Genomic DNA, 22,287 nt, shown 5'->3' with positions numbered 1-22,287 from the left:
AGAGAGCATGAGCGAGGAGAAGGTCAGAGGGAGAAGCAGACTCCCTGTGGAGCTGGGAGCCCGATGCGGGACTCGATCCCGGGACTCCGGGATCATGACCTGAGCCGAAAGCAGTCATCCAGCCAACTGAGCCACCCAGGCGTCCCTATGGTACAATAGTTTAAATAATATAGTATATATAGAAATTTAATACATGTTCATGTGCTTATTTCATAAATTAAGGTTATAGGAGAGAAACAATGCTGGGGCACTAACTGTGGAGTTTGTGTACGCTACACTGTGCAGAAATGAGAAATGTTTAAATGTCTGAAAGCCTTTGTGAACTGATAGTACTGTTGAAGCTTTGTTGTGAGTGTAGTGAAAATGATCTGTATCTTCCTGGATAACAGATGTACAAAAACTCAAAAATTAATAAACCCACTTACATTGTTTATATCCACTTACATATTTATTGTAATACTATGTCTTTTTACTCTCTTAAGATGATACTTAAGTAAAAGGCTTATCTGTGTCATTCTCTGGATTGGGATTTTGAACACTTTCAACTGTTTAAAAGGGGAAAAAGATAATTGTGACTTAGCTAGGTCACTGTAGGATTAGGATGTTTCTATGTCTAAGTAGGCTGACTCTACGAAAACTGAAAGGTAAAAGATTTGAATTTGAGCAAGAGGAAAATTGTCTTTACATATATGACATCTGTTTTTTTTAAAGTAATATCTTTCATTTATTCTTAAAAGTATTTAAGGTAATGATCCATTAACTTCTTTTATTAACTTAAATTACCTTTATTGCTAGCAAACTGTTTAATATATTTAATTTTATTACATAAATTTCTCTTGCTACAATTCAACTGTCTTGCCAGAAGCATAATTAACTTGATCTTAAATTGTAAGCTCTTCATTAAATTTCATGGTACTGCAGTTTAAGTTTTTAAAGTTTAGGAATTGGAAATAACCCCTAAAATGAAAAATCACTAAAGTCATTTGATGTTCTGAAGGATAAACTTAATAAAAATGTGTGACAGTTAAATCAAATAGTAAGTAATATAAATACTCATTTGTATGTCAAGTGTTTAAAAAGAACAAAGAATATATACATCACCCATATTATATGTAAGAATACATTTCAGCCTTTATGTTTCATGTTTTAATATACAATATTATCAGTGATTTTTATTTTTATAATACTCTTCTGTACTAAATTCTATGTGAACTTATCCATTTAATTGTAAATGAAATTATAGTTTATAGTTAGATATAAAATAGGTCTCCAAAATGTATGCAGTTTACATTTGTAGGGAATTTATACATATTTTTATGTTAATGTCATTCTTTTGTTAAGTTCTTGCTTATTACATTTTTTCATATAATTTTCTAGGGTGGAAAAAATCCATGTAAAATGTTTAGCATTTGATTGTCACAAAGAGATCACTCAGTGAATTTTACCTAGTGATAGAAGTCTTACTAGCCAAATTTCTGTTTCTGAATTAAAATATGAAAATGACTTAACAGCATGTTTTCTACAGGTGAAACCTTTAACCCTATAATACACATCAACAATCATTAAGGCACAATAACAACCTTGTGTTTGAAGTGAGTTTTTAAGACTACACTCTAATTTTTAGTTTGTTTCTGATAATTGAATTAGTTCACTGATAGGTGCTGATATATTTCATTGAGATTCTTACAGACATTAGAGTAACCGCTTACTATAATACTTATAATAATATTTAGTATGTAAATGATCCACTATATGCGTTCATTATATTACTTTGTTTTCACAATAAATAATTCCAAAATGGTAAGATACTCTATGGTATATAAGCATGTACTCTTTTACCTATAAAAATGATTATGCATCTTTGAAGTAAAATGCAAAAGAATTCTGGAATATATTAGCAAAAACTGGAATATATTATTTTATTTTAATTTTTTATTATATATAATATATTATTTGTTTCAAAGGTGCAGATCTGAATATTTTTGAATTCTGTTTGGCAGATTTAGAAAAGACCTAAGAGTATTTCTCACTATGTGTTCCATAGAACACAGATCTTACCAGGTTTATCTTGACTGAATTTTAAAAAATGGATATATGACTATTCAACCTAGTATACATTATTGTTTTTTGAATTTGCTGTTTCATAGAACAGTATTTTAGCCATTTATTTTTATTAACATAAAAAAGTGAAACCAAAATTCTATATAAAAACAAACCTTGGGAAATAGTAACAAGATATTGAGGTGTATGGTAGACAGTAATGAGAAAAGATAAAGATAGATGCAGCTAGATATTAATGGGGAAATTTTCTACAGAAATTTAACAACTCACAGCTTTGACTTCAAGGAATTTAAATGACATGTTTCCAGTAAATGATTAAGAGCTCTTTCTCAAAATTTATTAAACACACCCTCCAGATTTTTAAAATAAATGGGCTGAAGTAGGGCAGTAGAAGTTTGTAAGAACTGAGTTCTGTGAAGATCAGAGACTGACTTATATTTATCAATTATTTATTCTTTATTGGACTTACAATTGGAATTGCAATGCATATTCCAGGAGTTTATTCGGTAGTCTGATTCAGGACATATAACTGGGGCAAAGAATTCTATATTTCACATTTTAATAAATTCTCCAGATAATTCTGATGCATGTGCTCCAGTATTGGCAAATTGAAAAACACATATGTTACCAATAGAGATCTCATAAATTCATAAACTCTAATACACAAGGACAAGGTCTTAGAACACTTTAAAGGATGAAGTTGAAAGGTACAGCAAAGAGGATACAGTCAGTGGTATTGTACTAGCGTTGTATGGTGACAGATGATAGCTACACTTGTGATGAGAACAGCACTACCTATAGACTTTGGGGATCACTATGTTGTACACCTAGAATTAATACAACAGTGTGTGTCAACTATACTTCAAACAAAAGATAACTAGGAAATGACTATATAGAGGAAAACGTAATGAAAATTAATGAGATTCAGATACTCGAATACAAAAAAAATGCAGGTATAAATTTAGAGGAAATGTCCAGATTAGTAGATAAATTTATTGTAGTGGGAGTAGGGCCCAGAGTTGTAATTTGAGGTAATTATGAAATGATAACTTGGATCCAAAATCTAGGGATGTGCAGAATGAGCTTTGAAATTTCAAACTAAGTTTTCTGGACTTCACAATACCATAGTTCCGCCTTATCTTCAGTTTCGCTTTCGGAATCGGCAGTTTCGCTTTCCTCCACTTCATTTACCCTGAGTCAACTGTGGTCCCAGAGCAGATCATCCTCCTTCTGACGAATCAGCGGAAGTTCAATTATAGCCTAACTCTACATCAGAGTGCTTTCGTCATTCCCCTCACTTCATCTCGCCGTGTAGGCATTTTATCATCTTACATCATCGCCAGAAGGGTGAGTACAGAATAATTTGAGAGAGAGCATGTTCACAATACTTTTGTTACAGTATATTTTTATAATTATTTATTTCGTTATTGTTGTTAATGTCTAACTATGCTTAATTTTTTTCAAGATTTATTTACTTTTTGTAGTGTGAGAGAAGGGAAAGGGGCAGAGGGAGAGGGAGAATCCTCAGCAGACTCCCCACTGAGCACAGAGCCAGCAGAGGTCGGGATCAGTCTCACAAACCGAGATCATTACTTGAGCAGAAATCAAGAGTTAGACACTTAACTGATGGTGCCACCCAAATGCCCCACTATGCCTAGTTTAGAAACAAAACTTTATCATAGATATATACGTATAAGAGAAAATATAGTATCCATAGTTTGGTACTATGCACAATTTCCGGCATCCACTGAAGGGCTTATAACATATGTTCTGTGGCCAAGAGGGGACTACTATACACCAGCTGGTCTTGACGGAATCATTGGCCATTGTTAAATAAATAAACACTTGCAGCTATTCCCTCTGTAAAATGTTATATAGTGTTCCATGGTATGGTAGGGCAAATGAAACCCATCCCCTACTCCCCCAACCCCCTCAACCAAATATCTCTGGAGTCAGTGAATATGTACTGGGACATGGCAAAAAGAACCTTGCAAAGGTAATTAAGTGTAAGGAATTTTACACAAGGAGATTAGACTTGATTATCCAGGTGGGTCCAATTTAATCACACAGGCCCTTAAAACCAAGAAATTTCTCTACTCAAAGTCAGAGATGTGTGGGGGAAGAAGGTAGTAGAGGAATGCTTCAGAAGGGGAAGTCAGAGAGATTTCATGCGTGAGAAGAATGCAGTGAACCTCTTGCTGGCTCTCAGACATAGGACCCAAGTACAAGGAAGAGAAAGTCCTTCAGGAGCTATGGGCACTAGTATCTTCCCAGAGCCTTCTGATGAGAGCACAACCAGCTGACATCTTTATTTCAGCCTTGCAAGACCCTGAACAGAGGAACTAGCAGAGACCACCAGGACTTCTCAGTTCCAGAACCGTGAGTTAATATAATTGTTTTAAGATGCTAAATTTGTGTTTATTTGTTACAGTAGAAATAGAAAACTAATGCATGGTAGAAGGTACCATCACAAATCAATGCTTGATGTTCTGTAGCATGAATACTGATCCCTCGATACTATATGGACACTTAATACCTTATATATTAAGTCAGGACCTCCCAGACATACATTTAAATGTCATGAAGATCTACAAATCCATTTTTACAGAAACAGAAAAGACAGAATGATAATGTACATGTAGAAAGAATGGAGAGCTTTGAAGATATTTTTGAGTATATTTCGTGAAACTTGATAGTCAAGTCAGAAAACATGGCAACATCCTATCTCATCTTCCAAGTTACTACGTTTTCAGTGTACTCGGTAGTTATGGAAAGAATAAGCTAACCTAAAATGTATTTATACTTTGATGAACGGAGTACAGGGTTTCTATTAAGGAGCCTTTAATAGAAAATTATTGTATTACTAACTCCTTCAATATTGCCAAAATTACACTTAAAATTAAACCTTTGTGTTTGTAGTATTTTGAACTATGAATTAAGTTGCCAAGATAAAAATACTCAACTATTGTGAAGGCACCTTAGAAAAACAGTGATTTTTACTAGCACAATGGAGGAAAATAAGTCTTAGAATGCAGCCTCCCCTGCTAGACAAAAGATAGTTCAGAAATGTATTGGGTAGAAAATAGTGTTAAAAACTGCTATGATGTGTCATTATTTAGGATATAAAAAAGAGAAAATATTTTTACTCAATTGTTTGTTAAAGGATAGTTTTTCTAGTGAGAAAGCACTAAGATGAAATGTTTGATTTAAAACTTTCCCCACATGCAAACTGTTAACCTTTATACTAAAGCAATTCTACTTTATATATGCTTTCCAGTGTGCTCTTTAAACATAGTATATTTTGAATTACTATGTGCTTTAGAAAGTAACCACCCCTGCTACTGTATTTGTATCTGTATTTGTGTATCTGTTATGATGATTTTAGATCTGGTGTGATGCATTCTGGTAATATGGTCCAGGCTGGGGTGCAGGGGGTGAGTTGAAATGTGTTATGTTATTCCTATAGGTAGAGAGGGGCTCTTCCCTAAAGGAGGTGCAACTTTATAGTCAAATCACATAAAGAAGAAATTTCCAAGTCCATGACCTCCCATCTGAAACCTTCAGGGTTAGAGTATTTTTAGCATCAGAATTTATAAATAAAAAAAGAACACATGCAAATTCTGTACGTTTTTAACACCAGAGCCTGTGGTACACCAAATTATTAAATAATATTTGCATAATGAAACACGAGTATCCACACTATGTGGGATAAATAAAGGTCATTAGTGGCCTTCAATCAGTTCAGGTTAGGTTTTGATGCCAAATCAGTTTGTTCTACCTTCCAGATAAAACTTTTAGTTTCAAGAGCTTCTTAGTTTTCCTTTCTGTGTTTTAGGGATTATGGATCTATGGGTCTGGAAAGCCTGGTTTAAAATGGAAAACTCTTGTCTCTTAATAGACCTTTCCTCTTGACTAACTTGCGGAGAAGAAAGATTACCAGGTTATTTTCTAGCAGAGAGGCAAAATAGGGTGGAGTCTGTGATGCCTGAATCTTGAATCAGAACTAATTTCCTGTCACTTTGATTTTGTTTGCTTTCGTTAATGTTTAACCCCATAATGGAGTCATGGTCTCATCTCCTAAGAAGATTTAAAGCAAAAACTTTCCTTTCTTCAGGTACATTGCAATGAAACATTAAAGCCTACTCATTTCTAGCATTTAACTATATATTAATGATTATTAAGAAGGTGACTCTCAGGACAGGATTTGAAATAATAGGATAAACTGTATCTTCCTTCCTGGTGATTCTTCTTCCATTTCCATCCTAGAGAATTTTGGTTTGACTGTATTAGACTGGGCGGTGGTCCTTTTATATTGCTATCACTTACCTTCATAATATACTTTAAACCCATGAGCGCTAACTGCAAAATCACTGGTCAAACGTAGTGAGAACACGGATTTGGTACTTGTCACTGGCGGTGGCAGATGGAATCCTGTTAACCTAAAAACATAAATGGAATTAATTGTTAGTGTTAAAGAGAATTTACCTAATAGAGTTGAAAGAGCATTTAAAGTCCTTTTATCAAATCCCCAAGCTTTGTATAAGTAGGTGTGTATGTGTGTGGATAGGTGGGTGTGTGTGTAAGGGTTTATAAAGGAATTTATGACATGTGGATTGAAAATCACTCATCAAAAACAATTACTATAGATATATTTAAATATACAGTTATTTGCATACATATGAATGCATATATCTCTTTTTCCTATCTATTATATATATCATCTCTATGAAAATACTGGTTAATTTAGACTTTGGGAAGTAAGTTGTGAGAGTATGTGTTTTTAGGTGTCTTTTGCTCCTGACTTTAACAACTGAGTATTCAGAAGATATTTTGTCAAATAAATAATTTTCCTGATAGTTTAGGATATATTTACATAGTGGGAACTATTTATTAAAATTTAGTATTAAAGGAAGATATGTGATCTAAATATGAAATCTTGAAACTGAAAAGTCTACAAATGATGTCATTTTTGTTTTATTAGATTCAAACTTTCAATAAGTTCTATAAAATTTAGCAGTTGCAGATTACTTTTGGGTTACATTGCATTTCTTTAAAGATTTTATATATTTATTTTAGAGAGAGAAACTGAGGGAGAACAGAGAGTGAGCATAGGTGGGAGGAGGGGCAGAGGAGAAGCAGACTCCCCACTGATCAGGGAGCAAAATGTGGGCTCTAGTCCCAAGACCCCAGGATCATGACCTGAGCCAAAGGCAGATGCTTAACTGACTGAGCCACCCAGGCACCCCTATAATGCATATTTTTATAAAACAAATATTTGTCTGATATTTTGACCATAATTTATTGCCTATTTTGTAAATAATATTGCATATAGTTACAAGCTTGATTATACAATTGATCTACAATTATCTAAAGTAGAAAAGAGAAATAAAAATTTAAAAAAACACATACACAGGATATAATTTTTCTAAAACTAATGAAAATGCATATTTTAATTTTTCTATAAATTGCCTTGTATGTTATTTATTTTTTATTATTAATATAAGAATAATAATTAGTAATTTTATGCAATGGAATTATACTACTTTTTATATACTTGCTATTTTTGCCCAACATTATACATGTAGAACTAATCTACATTGAAATTAACATATATTTCAGTACTAGATAACAATAATTCTCATTTGTCTCAGGTGTGTTTATTCTCTAAAAATTATTAAGAATCCCCAAAAGGATTTAAGGGCAAGATTTATTGATATTTACCCTATTTAAATTAAAACTGAGAACAGTTTTTTACATATGTGCATTTATGACTTAAAAATAACCAGGATAAGCACATTGCATGTTGACAAATCATATTTTATTTCAAAATAATTACCTTCTCCAAAACAAAAATGACAAGAGTGTATTGTATTCTATTTTTGGAAATCTTAATATCAGAATAATAATAATCAGAAATCAGTTAATAATAAAATAATAATATAATAATAAGAAGAAATCAGTTGGATTCTCATATCTACTTTTGTATTCAATATTTTACAATATGTTATTTTGGTTGATGGGTATGAAGAACTCTGTCTTCACATATGTAGTTGGAAAAGGGAAAAGAATTCTAATAGATTTTGCAGATTAGTGAGTACTCTTCTTTGATATTGCGCAAAAACTTTACAGGTTAGTGCAATGTTGAATTCAAAACATATCAATTAATTTTTATATCTGTGACCTTAAAATTCATTGTTTCACCTTGTTTTTATAATGGGTCCTTTTTACCCATGCATTTTTTTAACATGTATTAGTAATTTGGAATGTATTGATTCACTGAGTTAGATCTTACAAATGTTGACACATTTTATTATGAAGTATCATAAAATCACATTTATTTTTATTGGTACCAATCTCATTGGAAAAATCTTTAAATTTGGGGAAGCTCTAAAACTTACAGTAATGGATTGAAGTTTTCCAAAATTCTAGTTTTTTACTTGGAAACTCAGATATCATCATAGACAACAAATCCTGTCAGTTGTTTTCCCTTGAAGTAACAGTTCAGGTTCAGTGTGTGTGTGTGAGTGTGTATGTGTGTGAGTGTGCGTGTGTCAGAAAAAATGTATAACAAATACCCAAGTTTGACTAAGTTTAGTTTATGTTGGTCACTTGAGTAAAAAGGCTTCTATGAAAAAGTGGCCAGTTCAGCTGACAACTCAGTTATGCAACCATTTTTCCTTGGAACAAACATCATGTTTTGGTAGGCATAAGAAGGTTTTTTTGTTTTTGTTTTTGTTTTTGTTTTTGTTTTATTTTTTGCATCCTTTCAATTTGTTACATAGGTCATTTAAAAGAGGGGTATTATAGAGTAGATATTTAATGAAATAATTATAGCTTCAACAAGAATGTTCTTAAGCACAATTTTTTTTCCACATTGAAAGTATGTGGTGGTAAAGAAAACAATGACTAATGACTATTTGTACAGTTTGAGGTCACTAATTGCGATGTTTTCATGCACCAGCAGTTTTACCCACCATTACTTCTGTACCATGAGGCCAAATGTCAACACAGTGAAAACAGTGTGAATAATGTCTTAATATTATTATGGGAACAGTTTTGATCTTGTGGACCCCCTAAAAATGTCTCAGGACTTCAAGCATCCATGTATCACATTTTGAGAACACGTGCTATATAGGAATCTATTGCATTACACACACCACCCTAAATTTATGTGTTCTACTGTTGATGGACATTCGAGTTGTTTATAATTTGCAAAAGTTCTTGCAAAAGTTCACTTGTACACACTTATCTGGCAGTTCCTCTAGGATTTATAAACATTTAAAGCTTTAAATTTTCTTCTTTTTGCTGCGTAAGCTACAGGATTTACTATTTGGCTCATGGTCAGAGTATCCCCTAACTTATAAACCTATAAGTTGCTTTAGCTATGTCTTCTTACCAATGTATTTCTCATTTACATTGCAATTAGATAACATTTTCTGTATGAATTTAATCTTTTGAAATTATTGACATTTGCTTTATGGGTCCAGTATTGTAAATTTTTTTCTTATGTGCCTAGTTTTCTTATAAAGAAAAGCCTATTGTTTTTCTATTCCTAATCCAAATTACCACAAACTTAATACCCATTATTAATTATCTCATATTTACGTGGGTCTTGGTAGACCGTAGCTCAGCTGGTTCTCTGCTTTGAGCCTCATGAAGCTGAAATCAAGGTGTTAGCTGAGCTGCATTGTTTCTAGAACCTTGGGAGCAGAATTTGCTTTCACTTCCAAATTTATAAGGCTGTTGTCAGAATTAAATTCCATGCAGTTGTAGGAGTAAGGTCCTGTTCCCTTGCTGGCTGTTGACTTGAGGTCATTCTCAGGTTTTAGAGATTGCTTGCATTTCTCAGTTCGAGACCTTCCTTCATCCTCAGAGTCAGCAAGAGTAGTCCAAGTTCTCATTCTGTAATTCTCTTTGGTCTTTCCCTCTACCTCATCCTTCTGCTGCTGCTTCTTCTGCCTCCAGATGGAGAGAGTTCTCAACTTTTACATGCTCATGTAATTAAATTGTGTTCAAATTGATAATTCAGATATCTTCTATTATAACATCTGTCTCAATTCCATTTGCCAAGTTATTTTTGCCATGTGATATATTCACAAGTTCTTAGAGAACCATAATTCTGGGATCATTTTGGCTCCTGTGATGGGTATTTATCACTGGCTAGGAACAGCATTCAGTATATCTTTTAAACAAGTTTGTTAATCATGTTCCAGTGTTCTCTGTGCTGACTATATTTTTAAAATCTGATCTACTAGTTACTGAAAGAGATATGCTAAAATCTCACAAGAGGATTTTAGGTTTTTATATTTTTCCTTGTAGTTATGTCCATTTTAAAATATACTTGGGGGCTACATTAATAGGTGCATACAAGTTTAATTCTTATATTTCCTGGCAAATTGAACATTTTATTCTTTATGAAGTGCTACTATATTTTGTTTCTTTTGGCGGGGGCTGTGCAGTGGGAGAGGAAGAGAGAACTACTTAAGCAGGTTCCATAGCCAGCACAGAGCTTGATGCTGGGCTCGATCTCACAACCCTGAGATCATGACCTGAGCCACAATCAGAAATCATATGCTTAACTGACTAAGCCACCCAGGCACCCCTAATCTATGTCTAATAATGATTTGATTTTAAACTTTATCTTATCTGGCAATAATAAATCTAAAACTTAATTCATTAGAATTAGTCTAGAACATCTTTTAACTTTCAACATTTTGGTATCCTTATTTTTTAAAATATGTCACTTATGACCAGAATATACTAGGATATATTTTTATATACATAAAATGTTATACTTATATAAATTAATTATATAATAGTTTTTTTATTTACAAATATGTTCAATAAACTATGAGTTACACTCAATAGACTACAGTGTAGTGTAAACACAGTTTTAAAAAAATATTTTATTTATTTATTTTGCTGAGAAAGAGAACACACAAGCAGGGGGCAGCAGAGAGAGAGGGAGAAGCAGGCTCTTTGGTGAGTAGGAATCAGTATGGGGCTCAATCCCAGAATCCTGGGATCATGACCTGAGCCAAAGGCAGACACTTAACGAACTGAGCCATCCCAGTGCCCCTTTTATATGCACAGCTTTTATATGCACTGGGAAACAAACAAAAAAAAAGGATTGACTTGCTTTATAGCAATATTCACTTTACTGCAGTGTTTTATAACTAAACCTTCAATGTTTCTAAGGTATGTTTTTTCTTTATAACACTTCATTGATATTTTAATATTTATGTGTGATTATCTATTAAGCATCTCTCTTCTCTTTCAGACACTAACCTTTGTGAAGTCCTTGGAACTCACTAGTTTATGATCAGTGCTTTCATGCAGTACGTATCATGTAAGAGGGCCCTTAATAAATAGCTGTTAATTTTTTTTAAAAGATTTTATTTATTTGACAGAGATCACAAGTAGGCAGAGGCAGGCAGAGAGAGAGGGGAAGCAGGCTCCCTGCCAAGCAGAGAGCCCTATGCGGGGCTCGATCCCAGGACCGTGGGATCATGACCTGATCTGAAGGCAGAGGCTTTAACCCACTGAGCCACCCAGGCGCCCCAAATAGCTGTTAATTTAATGAATTAGGGTAGGTGCTAGGAGAACATGAATGCATCAGAACACTTTCTTTTTCAAACAGTGTAACAGTGTGCTCAAGAATCCTAAGAATATAAGGGCACCTCAATTGTTAAGAAAATTCCGATAGTCTATAAAGAAGCTCCTCTTTAGAATGACTGTTTTCACCATAATATTAACCTCTAAAGTTAAAGGAAGATCATATATCTTATGCACTTCTATTTGAAGTATGTTTCAGGATATAACTATATAGTTTTAAAACTTATTTTTCATGTAAAACTAGTATGGTTTTTATTTTAATATGAATTACCAATTATAATATTTAAATATACATGTGTTGCTCTTAAACTTAACATGTTTTTTAGGTAATCTAAAACCATAATATTTTATGGATAAGCATGATTTTTTCCCATAGAATAATTTGTACTGATTTGGGTACTTGTGAATTTTGGTGTTTTGCACATATTGATTGGTAAATTAATAAATTATCACTTATATTTCCTCATATTGATATATGATAAAATTGCATAGTGAATGACATTTAATATTCCTTTGAAAAGACTACTAGAGTGTAACTCTATTTTCTCTAACTTATAGCTGAAGAAATAACAGTTCAGAAATGATCAGTAAATAGTTTAAATTCATACTGCTGGTAGGCAGTGAAACAAAGATACAAAATCATAACTTCTAGTTCCAATCTATTTCTTTTCCCATGATGATTTTTCCCATAAGGAAAGTGATTTTTTTTTTTAATGAGGGCAGGATGCATATTTAATTTATCTTTGTTTCTCCACAATGCCCATATAAATTTCTTAACAAATATTTGGAAAAGATAAGAACATAATTTTACTCATATGATGGCTTTATGTAGTTGAAACTGGTAAAAACTGTGTTACAGTTTTAAAGTCATTAAATTAAGCACCAGGAAGGTAGTATGGAACCACCATCTGTACTTGCTGGTGCATTTATAGCAAATATCACTAGTAGTTAGCAAAGAAATTTCCCTAGTGGGTAAGCTAAGTAATATTGGTCAACAAATATCAGGGGAAAATCCTTGAATTGTGCAATGTAAATTTCCTTCAGATATCATTTCTTTAATAAAAGTTAAAAATTGAGGAAAATTGGCTGAGGGTTGAAATGTATTAAGTAGTGACTTTGTTTTATGCAATCACAATAATCAACATTTTCTTTCACCATAAATGTAGCATATAAATGCATGTGAGCTCAGATTAAAGGATAAGCATTACCTCTTAAGACACTTAGCTTCATGAAATATTCATAACATTTCCTTTTCTTTTCACATTTCACTGTCATCTGGTGAATATTTGTCATGGACCAGGGCTAGTTAGATTATGGCCATTTTTTCATTTCATTTTTAGATTCTCTCATGTGACAGAATGGCATACATGTTGGGTTATTTTTGTATTACAATTAATAGTTTCCAATTTATAGCCTCTACTCTCCCTTCCCACTAATCACATATATACCTCAATTATATTTTAGCGTTATATTATTTACTAGGCAAAACATTTCTCAGAGGCTGTTGTATGTTTTAAAAACCATGCACTTCAGATGAGTGATCCTGTTACATCTCATGGCCCCTTTTAGATGAAAGCATTCTTTAAGCATTTCCTCTTACAAAGATTCAGGGCATGGATGATGTTTAACACTGTAATGAGTAACTGGTTTTAGGGAGAATTAAATAACGAACTTATAACTTTATATCAATGACTAATATGAAAAATACTAAAATAATTATTTGGTAATTAATGTAAAATTGAAATTTAAGTTACAAGAAAGTAATTTGTAATGCCAGTGGGTATGCTTTTTAAATAAGAGGCTGTTTATTTAAGAATTTTATAAAAAATGGCAATTAATAGGCCATTTTACAGCTTAATGTAATGGAAACCCTTAAAACATCAAGGTTGGTAGATAAGAGTGATACCTGTCTCATTACATAAATAAGTTTATCAGTTTTAACAGTGAGATGTTATTTCTAACATTTTAAACCTGTGTGTGTGTGTGTGTGTTAATGTCCCTATTAGTCAATTACAGTATTTTAAACTTTTTAGATCAAAGAATAAATGTAAAAAACATATCTTTAAGTTAAAATGCTATTAGGATATCACTGCTTATAATGAGATTGTGTGGAAACAGACATGGGGATTGGAAAAAGACAAAGAAAGAGAGATAAGGTTTATTTCAAAACAAAAAATGGTAACATTACCCCAAATCCCAGGAATTTGTGATGGTTAAATAAGAGAATTCATATGGAATGACCTGTTATATTTTCTAGAATCTAAGAAAAGCCACTCTTAGTTTCATTAGCACTATGACTCAAAATCCACTGCCCTTTCATTTGCATTCTGTGCCATGCTATGGCTAAGATAAATGATATTATAACATTAACATTATCATGGTGATTTCTCATTACTCACAGTCAGAAATTTGATATGAATTACCTTACAATTTTCTTTGGTTATACAGTTCTGAAAAATGGTCTAGGTGATATACAGGGAATTCTTTGCTGAAGTGAACTGTTAATCTATTTAATTTCAAAATGAATGGGAAAACCACAGGAACAAATAGATATTTAAAGTAATGACTGTTCTGTGAGATTAAATCATGCATATCCTATTGATATTGGGGTACATGAAGCACAGCACAATAATTCATGGTTATGTCAAGATGTCACTAATTGTAATATCAAAGGAAAAGATGGCTGTGGCAATATTTGAATAATTATGTCATCTGTTACGAATAAATGAGCTGCAACTTCTCTCAAATATAAAACTCCTGAAAAAGGCATCTTGTGTGAAAAAGGCAAATTCACAATGTTAGGAACATGTGCCTAGGTATAGATCAAGATACGGAAATGAGTATAGATACTGATATACATATGGATATGGTAGGGATTGGGGTAGATATGGATGTGACTATGAATACATTAAAGATAGCTAGAAAGGTAGTTGACTAGTATTCATTTCCACTCTTTTATATTCTTTCCACTGTATCGAAGTACTTATAAATCTTGGAATTATGCTAACCAGAATACATCTCTTGCCAACATCGTTCTCTATTAGATTTTGCCACTTCCATAAGATTTGGAATGTGAATTAAAAGTGTAAGTTATTATTATGTCTTGACAGGTAGGTGCATGGGCCTTAGCAGGTGTTAGAGGTGAGATTTTTCTGTCACTTTACCAGAATTCTTCTTGAAAGCAGTTGTTTTGATGTTACAAACAATTGAGCTCATCACTGAGGTTTTCCTACAGTTTCTCCAAATGTCTGATTTCCTGAAAGATAGTGAATGTTCTCCATAACCTTCATTCCTCAACCTTAAATTCTTTATTCTTGTTATTAAGTATTTTCTTTTTTGTTATTAAATATTTTCTTGCTTTAAGTATTTCAGGTTCTTTTCCCTTATTTTCTTAACCCGAGATGCACAAATATTATAAAACCACTATTCCAGGGAGAAAACTTTTTCTTCCCTCAAAAATGTAGTCTGAGAATGTCATCAATTCACTGTACCTAGAATTACTCCATTTATATAAAACTCATTCTTACACCAGTTGGAATGGCTAAAATTAACAAGACAGGGAACAACAAATGTTGGCAAAGATGTAGAGAAAGGGGAACCCTCTTATACCATTGGTGGGAATGCAAGCTGGTATAGCCACTCTGGAAAACAGTATGGAAGTTCCTCAGGACATTAAAAATAAAGTTTACCCTATGACCCAGCTTTGGCACCACTGGGTACTTACTGCAAATATACAGATGTAGTGAAACAAAGAGGCACCTCTACCCCAATGTTCATAGTAGCAATGTCCACAATAGCCAAACTGTGGAAGGAGCTGAGATATCCTTCAGCAGATGAATGGATAAAGAAGATGTGGTTCATAGATACAATGGAGTATTACTCAGCCATCAGAAGGACGAATACCTACTATTTGCATCAGCATGGATGGAACTGGAGGGGGTTATGCTCAATGAAGTAAGTCAGTCAGAGAAATTCAATTATCATATGGTTTCACTCATATGTGGAACATAAAGAATAGTGCAGAGGGCGATTGGGGTGGGTGGAACTGAATGGGAAGAAATCAGAGAGGGAGACAAACCACAAGAAACTCTGGACTCTGGGAAACAAACTGAGGGCTGTGGAAAGAGGTGGGTGGGGGTAGGGGTAAATGGGTGATGGGCATTAAAGAGGGCATGTGATATGATGAGCACTGGGTGTTATACTGAACTAATGTATCATTGAACATTATATCAAAAACTAATGATGTGCTATGCCTTGGCTAATTGAATTTCAATTTAAAAAATCTGAAATTAAAATAATAAAAACAATATAACATAAACTCATTTTTTCCAGTGACTTTGGAGTTTCATCTTCAGGATCAATATTTTATCCAGGACCTAGGCAATAAATTACTAGAAACTTTCTTCAAAATTCAGCATTTTCAATTTTGTCTCTATCTTGTGCAAATATTGCCAAGCTTTTATAATGTCCTTTCTTTCTGATTTTATTTTATTTTACTTTATTTTGTTTCATTTTTTGGTTCATTGAACTGTTTGTCTTTAAAGCTATAAATGACCATAATTCCAAAGACAGTGTAGTTGAACCACTGAAAACACTTGAAGTACAGTGCAGTTATGGTGGGCAGTTAATGATTGCCACATACTTCAATCTATTTTACAGTGTCCCCACCTTGCATAATCACCTGAAATTGTTAATGAATGTGTTATTTCCAAATTTGGGGTTTTAAGAAGTGTTGAATTTATGACCGTAAGCTTGGATTCTAGAGTATACAATTGGAAAACACATGTTCTGTTGCTTCTCAGCAATTTGAGCTAGGCACTGTGCTAAATGCTATTTTTACTGTTATTATCTTTGTAATAAACCTATTCATTCCTCATCTAATTAGTATAAAGACATTAAATGATAACTCTGGTGCTGGACTTCCAGGAGTAAACCTCAGTGTTGCCATTTGTTTTTGTATGACATTGGGCAGGTTACTTCTCTCCCCATCTGTCTTCTCACTGACAAAATGTTAATGAATATAGTTTTACCCCTAAAGTTTTTGTCAGTTTTAAATAAGTTAATACAAGTACATCACTTGGAACAATATCTGGAATTTAGGAGGTATTTGCTACTATTGCTATTCACTCCTGATAATAGATGTGAGAATTAGAAAGTTCTTTCATAAAAAAAAAAAAGTTCTTTCATAACCAATTTTTTTTTTTCCTGTAGCACCCAATTACTGATGCTTACAATAGACTTGGATTATGTGGCTGAGTGTAATTCTTCAAGTGTATTGTATTATGCTCTTCTAAGTTGGGTTTTTCCCCCATTCAAGTTTAGTATTCTTAGGGCTTTTATTTTGGGTAGTAAATTAGTAAAGACCAAATATATGCTGTAAATTAGTGAAGACCAATTATATGCTGTTTGCTTAAGGTAAATGTAAGGCAGAACTATGAAAAAGAAAGAGATGAGGACATTTATTATATCCACAATCATTGATAAATCTTTCCAATTAGGAAGAAGGAAGGAGAGAAAAAAGAACAAGAGAGGAAGAGATGGGATGAGACCACATGTGTCTTCAGAAACATGTAATTCTTGACATTGAGTGAAGTGATCCTCCTCCCATACCTGCTGCCTTTTTTGTGGTACATTACAAAGACCTCTAATAGGCAGGATTATACATACCTTATCATGTGAGTTTTACTGTATTTCTTACAGTCCTCTACATTCACTATTTTTAAAAAAAGCTCTACAAATATATTTTGTATTTTTCCATATTGACAATTATTTGATTCACTTATCCAATACACATAGATAAGAGTTTAACTCAAAGTTAATGGCTCATTCTGTTTCCCAGAAAGATATTATTGATTATCTCTCAGTTTAGCAAAACACAAAAAATATATGACATGTTATTTATCTATAAAATATGGGTGTAATAGAAGTATGGTATTTTGTTTGTCCATTTTTTCCAGACGCTAAAGCATTTGTTCTTAAAAGAGAAATGACCACACAGTTAACCAATGTCCCTACAGGGATATATAATATAGAAATGTGTGTTCTATATTCTTTTTGATATAGTCCAATGATGAAGACAAATTTAAAATTTTATTTAGCCTAAAATGATTATAGAAAAAACTTTGAGATTCTATACTACTCACCAGTTTTATGCACTTAGATATAGCATTAAATTGTACACAAAGTAAATAAAGCATTGCAGTTGGAGAGGTTTTTTTTTTTTTTTTTAAGATTTTATTTATCAGACAGACAGAGATCACAAGTAGGCACAGAGGTAGTTAGAGAGAAAGGAAGGGAGCCTGATGTGGGGCTCGATCCCAGGACCCTGGGATCAAGCATGACCTGAGCCAAAGGCAGAGGCTTTAACCCACTGAGCCACCCAGGAGCCCCTGTAGTTGGGGGGTTTTAAATAAAGCTTTATGGGTAAAAATTAAAGATATTTTGATAAAGATACTATACAATTTAACCTAGATATTCTAAAACTTAAAAAACTAGGGGCTCTTTTTCAGAATGGTTTCTGTTTTTAAATTAGTATTTTGGGGGCGCTTGGGTGGTTCAGTTGTTAAGCAGTTTGCCTTTGGCTCAGGTCATGATCCTAGAGTCCAGGGCTAGAGCCCCACATCAGGTTCCTTGGTCAGCGGGAAGCCTGCTTCTCCCTCTCCCACTCCTCCTGCATGTGTTCCCTCTCTTGCTGTGTCTCTCTTTGTCAAATAAAAAAATAAAATATTTTTAAAAAAAGAAAAAATAAAAAAAAATTAGTATTTTGTTTTCAAAGGTATCAAATAGAAGCAATTGAGAATATAACAGAGTAGAGTGTACATAAACATTAATTTTACCCATTGTGTTCAATATCACTCTTTTTTTTTTTTAGTATATATATATATTTTTTTCTTTGCAGAAAAACAGAATTCATTGTTTTTGCACCACACCCAGTGCTCCATGCAATATGTGCCCTCCTTAATACCCACCACCTGGCTCCCCCAACCTGCCACCCCCTACCCCTTCAAAACCCTCAGGTTGTTTTTCAGAGTCAATATCACTTTCTTATAAATTTTCACAACTGTCTTTGAGATGATTCTCTCTCTCTCTCTCTATATATATATATACATACATACACACAACTGGTGAATGACATAGCCTCTTGAAAACTTTCTATAATGATTTCAGGCTAAATAAAATTATAATCTGTCTTGATTGGAATACATCATAAAGAAAATATTAATATGAGATTGCACTGACATAGAACATATATGCAGTTATTTCTCTACCTAATTAATTAGTATATTTGGACATAATTGATGAACTAATTAAGTGTTATCAAATAATAATTTCATGTCAAATGCAAAACCATTCAGTCCATTAATCAGTTATTTTAAAATAATCATAATTCAGACCTAAACACTTTGAATCAGACAAATGTTTAAATATTAAATTATTTCTATATTGTTATGGACTGTTTTACTGTATATAAGGTATTTTTTAATCACTCTTTTACAGTATCAAAACAATTGTAAAATTTTATACTTCATAACACTGAAGATGATTAAATCCAGTAAACACTAGCAAATATAATCAGAAAATGGTATAAATATTGTTTTATTTTATAAATAATGTCTTTATGTGTCTTGATGTTCCATGTTCAATATCCTAGGCACTCTTAATTAAACTCTACATTCAACATGGACCTTGAACTTATAACCCCATGATCAAGAGTTGAATGCTCTACTGACTCAGCCCAATATCCTGGGCCTTCCTGAATGATATTTACTAACATGGAAAATAAAAATTAATGATATTTTTATAATAAACTAAAAAATATATATAATTTAGTTGTAATAAAAATGGAAACATGACTTGAAATTGCACTAGATATTCCCCTATGTCTCCTGTCTACCTCTTTTAAGCATAAAAGTGTCCTGTAGCATGTGTTTTTTTTCTGTTATCAATAAATTAATAGTACAATATTAAAATTGATTACAAAAAAGTAACACCAGAATATTTCAATCATTTAACATTTCCTTGATAATTATGAGAGGAACTCATTGGGACAATTGAAGTATTTTATTTTTAACATTAATTGAAAGAGACTGAGAATCACATTCCTTTTATTTTTTTTAAGATTTATTTATTTGGGACTTCTGGGTGGCTCAGTTGCTTGCAAAAGCATCTGCTGTCAGCTTAGGTCATGATCTCAGGGTCCTGGGATTGAGTCCCGAATCAGGCTTCTTGATGGCAGGGAGACTGCTTCTCCCTCTGCCTGTCACTGTCCCTGCTTGTGCGTGCTCTCTCTCACTCCCTCTCCCTCTGACAAATAAATAAATAAATAATCTTTAAAGACTTATTTATTTTAGAGAGAGCAAGCTCAGCAAGCACAAGTGGGAAGGGGAGGCAGAGAGAGAGAGTCTCAAGCGGACTCCCTGCTGAGTGGGGAACCTCCCGTGGGGTCGATCCCATAACCCATGAAATCATGACTTGAGCCGAAATCATGACTTGAGCCAAAATCATGAGTCTGAAGCTTAACTGACAGCCACTCAGGTGCCCCAGAGTCACATTCCTTTAAAGTTAATAAGGTTTCCATGTGAGAAGCTAAACTAAGGTAATCATTGATCCTACATGGAAAAAATAAAAATTGTTTTTAGTTATTTCTATAGGGCTAATAGATAGCCATATGTCTATAATTTTCGTTTCTAATTTGGGTCTCTCTTGAGAACATCCTGTTAACAACTACACTGTGAAAATAAGCAAAACATGGAACACAAGATTGTTCCGGGAGTTTGAGATACTTGTTCCCCTACTAACAGCCACCAAGGCATCAGATACTGTAAAGTATAACAAAGAAATATGAGTCATTGTCTGTATCCAAAGTGGTATACCATCATCTGTAAAGTATGGGTTAGAGTCAAGGAAATACATTTTATTGAAATAACTATGTATTCTAGTATGAAAAAATCTAAAGAAAATAAGATAAATATGAATAGACAAATGCCAAGACTATGTTTTAGTGGAAAAAAAAAACATAAAAAGAAAAACAGGTCTTGCTTTTTTACATCCCATTTCTCATGCTTCTACTTAAGTGACATAGACAAAGCTAGAATGATAGCATAATAATTGAGGCAAATATCTACTTAGGTTTAAGAATCGGCATTTAATCATATTTCATAAATGTTAATATATCCTAGGTATCAAATTCATAATGCTTACCTTAAAAAAGAATTATTTAAATAATTATTACATTATAATACAAATATTCCTATTTCTTGAGGAAACCCATATTACTCTGGAATCTGGGTATAATCTTTATAGAATATCATGGGAATCATAGAAAATTTTCTTTCTTATATGAAGTAAGATGAGAAGAAAAGTAAAGTAATCAAATTTATAAGCTATTAGATTCTTAAAATAGAAGACAATGGTAAGTATAATATTAAATAAACACATGGATAAAATAGTGCATTAAAAAAGTGCATAATTTATATTAATAATTCACCATGGTCTTATTTAAATGATGAGAAATGATTTGAAAAATAGTTAAATAATAAAAATGTTCATCATTAGATCTAAAAAGATACAGATAAAACAGAAAACAAAAGTATATTTATCAACTCATTACTGGTAGAAACATTTAGAAATTAAATTCTGTGAAGACCAAACTCTCTGTACATTTAAAACTGGATAATTATATTAGAAGTCTAATCAGTTATTTTCATCACTCCTGTGGGACAGAGAAAGGAATGGACTTAATTTACACATTAAAGTATTTGCTGACTTTGTGCAGAATTTGGAATATTCTTATAAATGTGACAAAAATATAACTTTGGGGATAGCATATGAGATGGCATGTATTAAATTTCATAGTTTTATTAATAATAGACAATATTATTACAGTTACACTGGGGATAATACTTGTGAAATTAACTAATGTATTAACAAAATAAGAAGGAATAACAAAATGAGAAGAAAGAGAAGTGGAAAAAGAAAGTGAAAAAGAGAGAGGATAGGAGTGAAAAGAAGAACACAAAAGAAAAATAAATTCTCTTTATTGTAACAAAAAAGCTGTTCAAGTAGGCATTTTATTTGGAGTCCTTTTAAAAAATTCTTGGAAACACATTTTCTTTGTGATGGTCCAGTGAGCTTTATAATCATGATGCATTGTGACCCTACTTTTACATACATGTGGACAGAGATATGACTTCACTGTTTCTATGAAATTGTGCTCTGAATATTATAGCCTGGATCCTCTAATAGGTGCAACATTTTTATATCTCAACAGCCTCTTACCTGACCTCTACACCTACGTATCTGACCACTATGTTATATTCCCATGTTGATGTCTAATCAGCATCCTAGGGCTATGTTCAATCAAACCTAAATCTCAATTAAAAAATCTGTTGTCACCTCCTTCTATTTTGAGTAAAGTCTAATCTTCCTGGTAGGCTGAACAGCCCTGAAGTCTTCCTTAATATCTCATACACTTTTCATCCATCTAATAATCTGTGGACTCTATGGCTTCTAATGCCACAGCATATGCACAATATATATGTTGGCTTCTCATTACCTCTTCGGCTTCTGCCACAATCCAAGTCATCATCTCTTACCTTGACTATTTCATTA

At 32.8% G+C, this 22,287-nt stretch overlaps 1 protein-coding gene across 2 annotated transcripts in view; it reads right to left on the bottom strand.

Annotated features, from left to right (window-relative positions):
• The window catches only part of CSMD3 (CUB and Sushi multiple domains 3), a 1,221,727-nt gene that overhangs the window by 1,032,907 nt on the left and 166,533 nt on the right, over positions 1-22,287 (bottom strand). For both annotated transcript variants that reach the window (XM_032858445.1, XM_032858446.1), the window contains exon 3: positions 6,388-6,500. In XM_032858445.1, coding sequence (XP_032714336.1) covers positions 6,388-6,500 — 113 coding nt within the window. The remainder of the gene's footprint in view (positions 1-6,387; positions 6,501-22,287) is intronic.

The sequence above is a fragment of the Lontra canadensis genome, unplaced genomic scaffold, assembly GCF_010015895.1.
Source record: "Lontra canadensis isolate GAN:19392208 unplaced genomic scaffold, GSC_riverotter_1.0 scaffold15, whole genome shotgun sequence".
Classification (NCBI taxonomy): Eukaryota; Metazoa; Chordata; class Mammalia; order Carnivora; family Mustelidae; genus Lontra; species Lontra canadensis.
The sequence above is the reverse complement of the archived record's forward strand: the minus strand, read 5'-3'. Positions and strand labels throughout refer to the sequence as shown.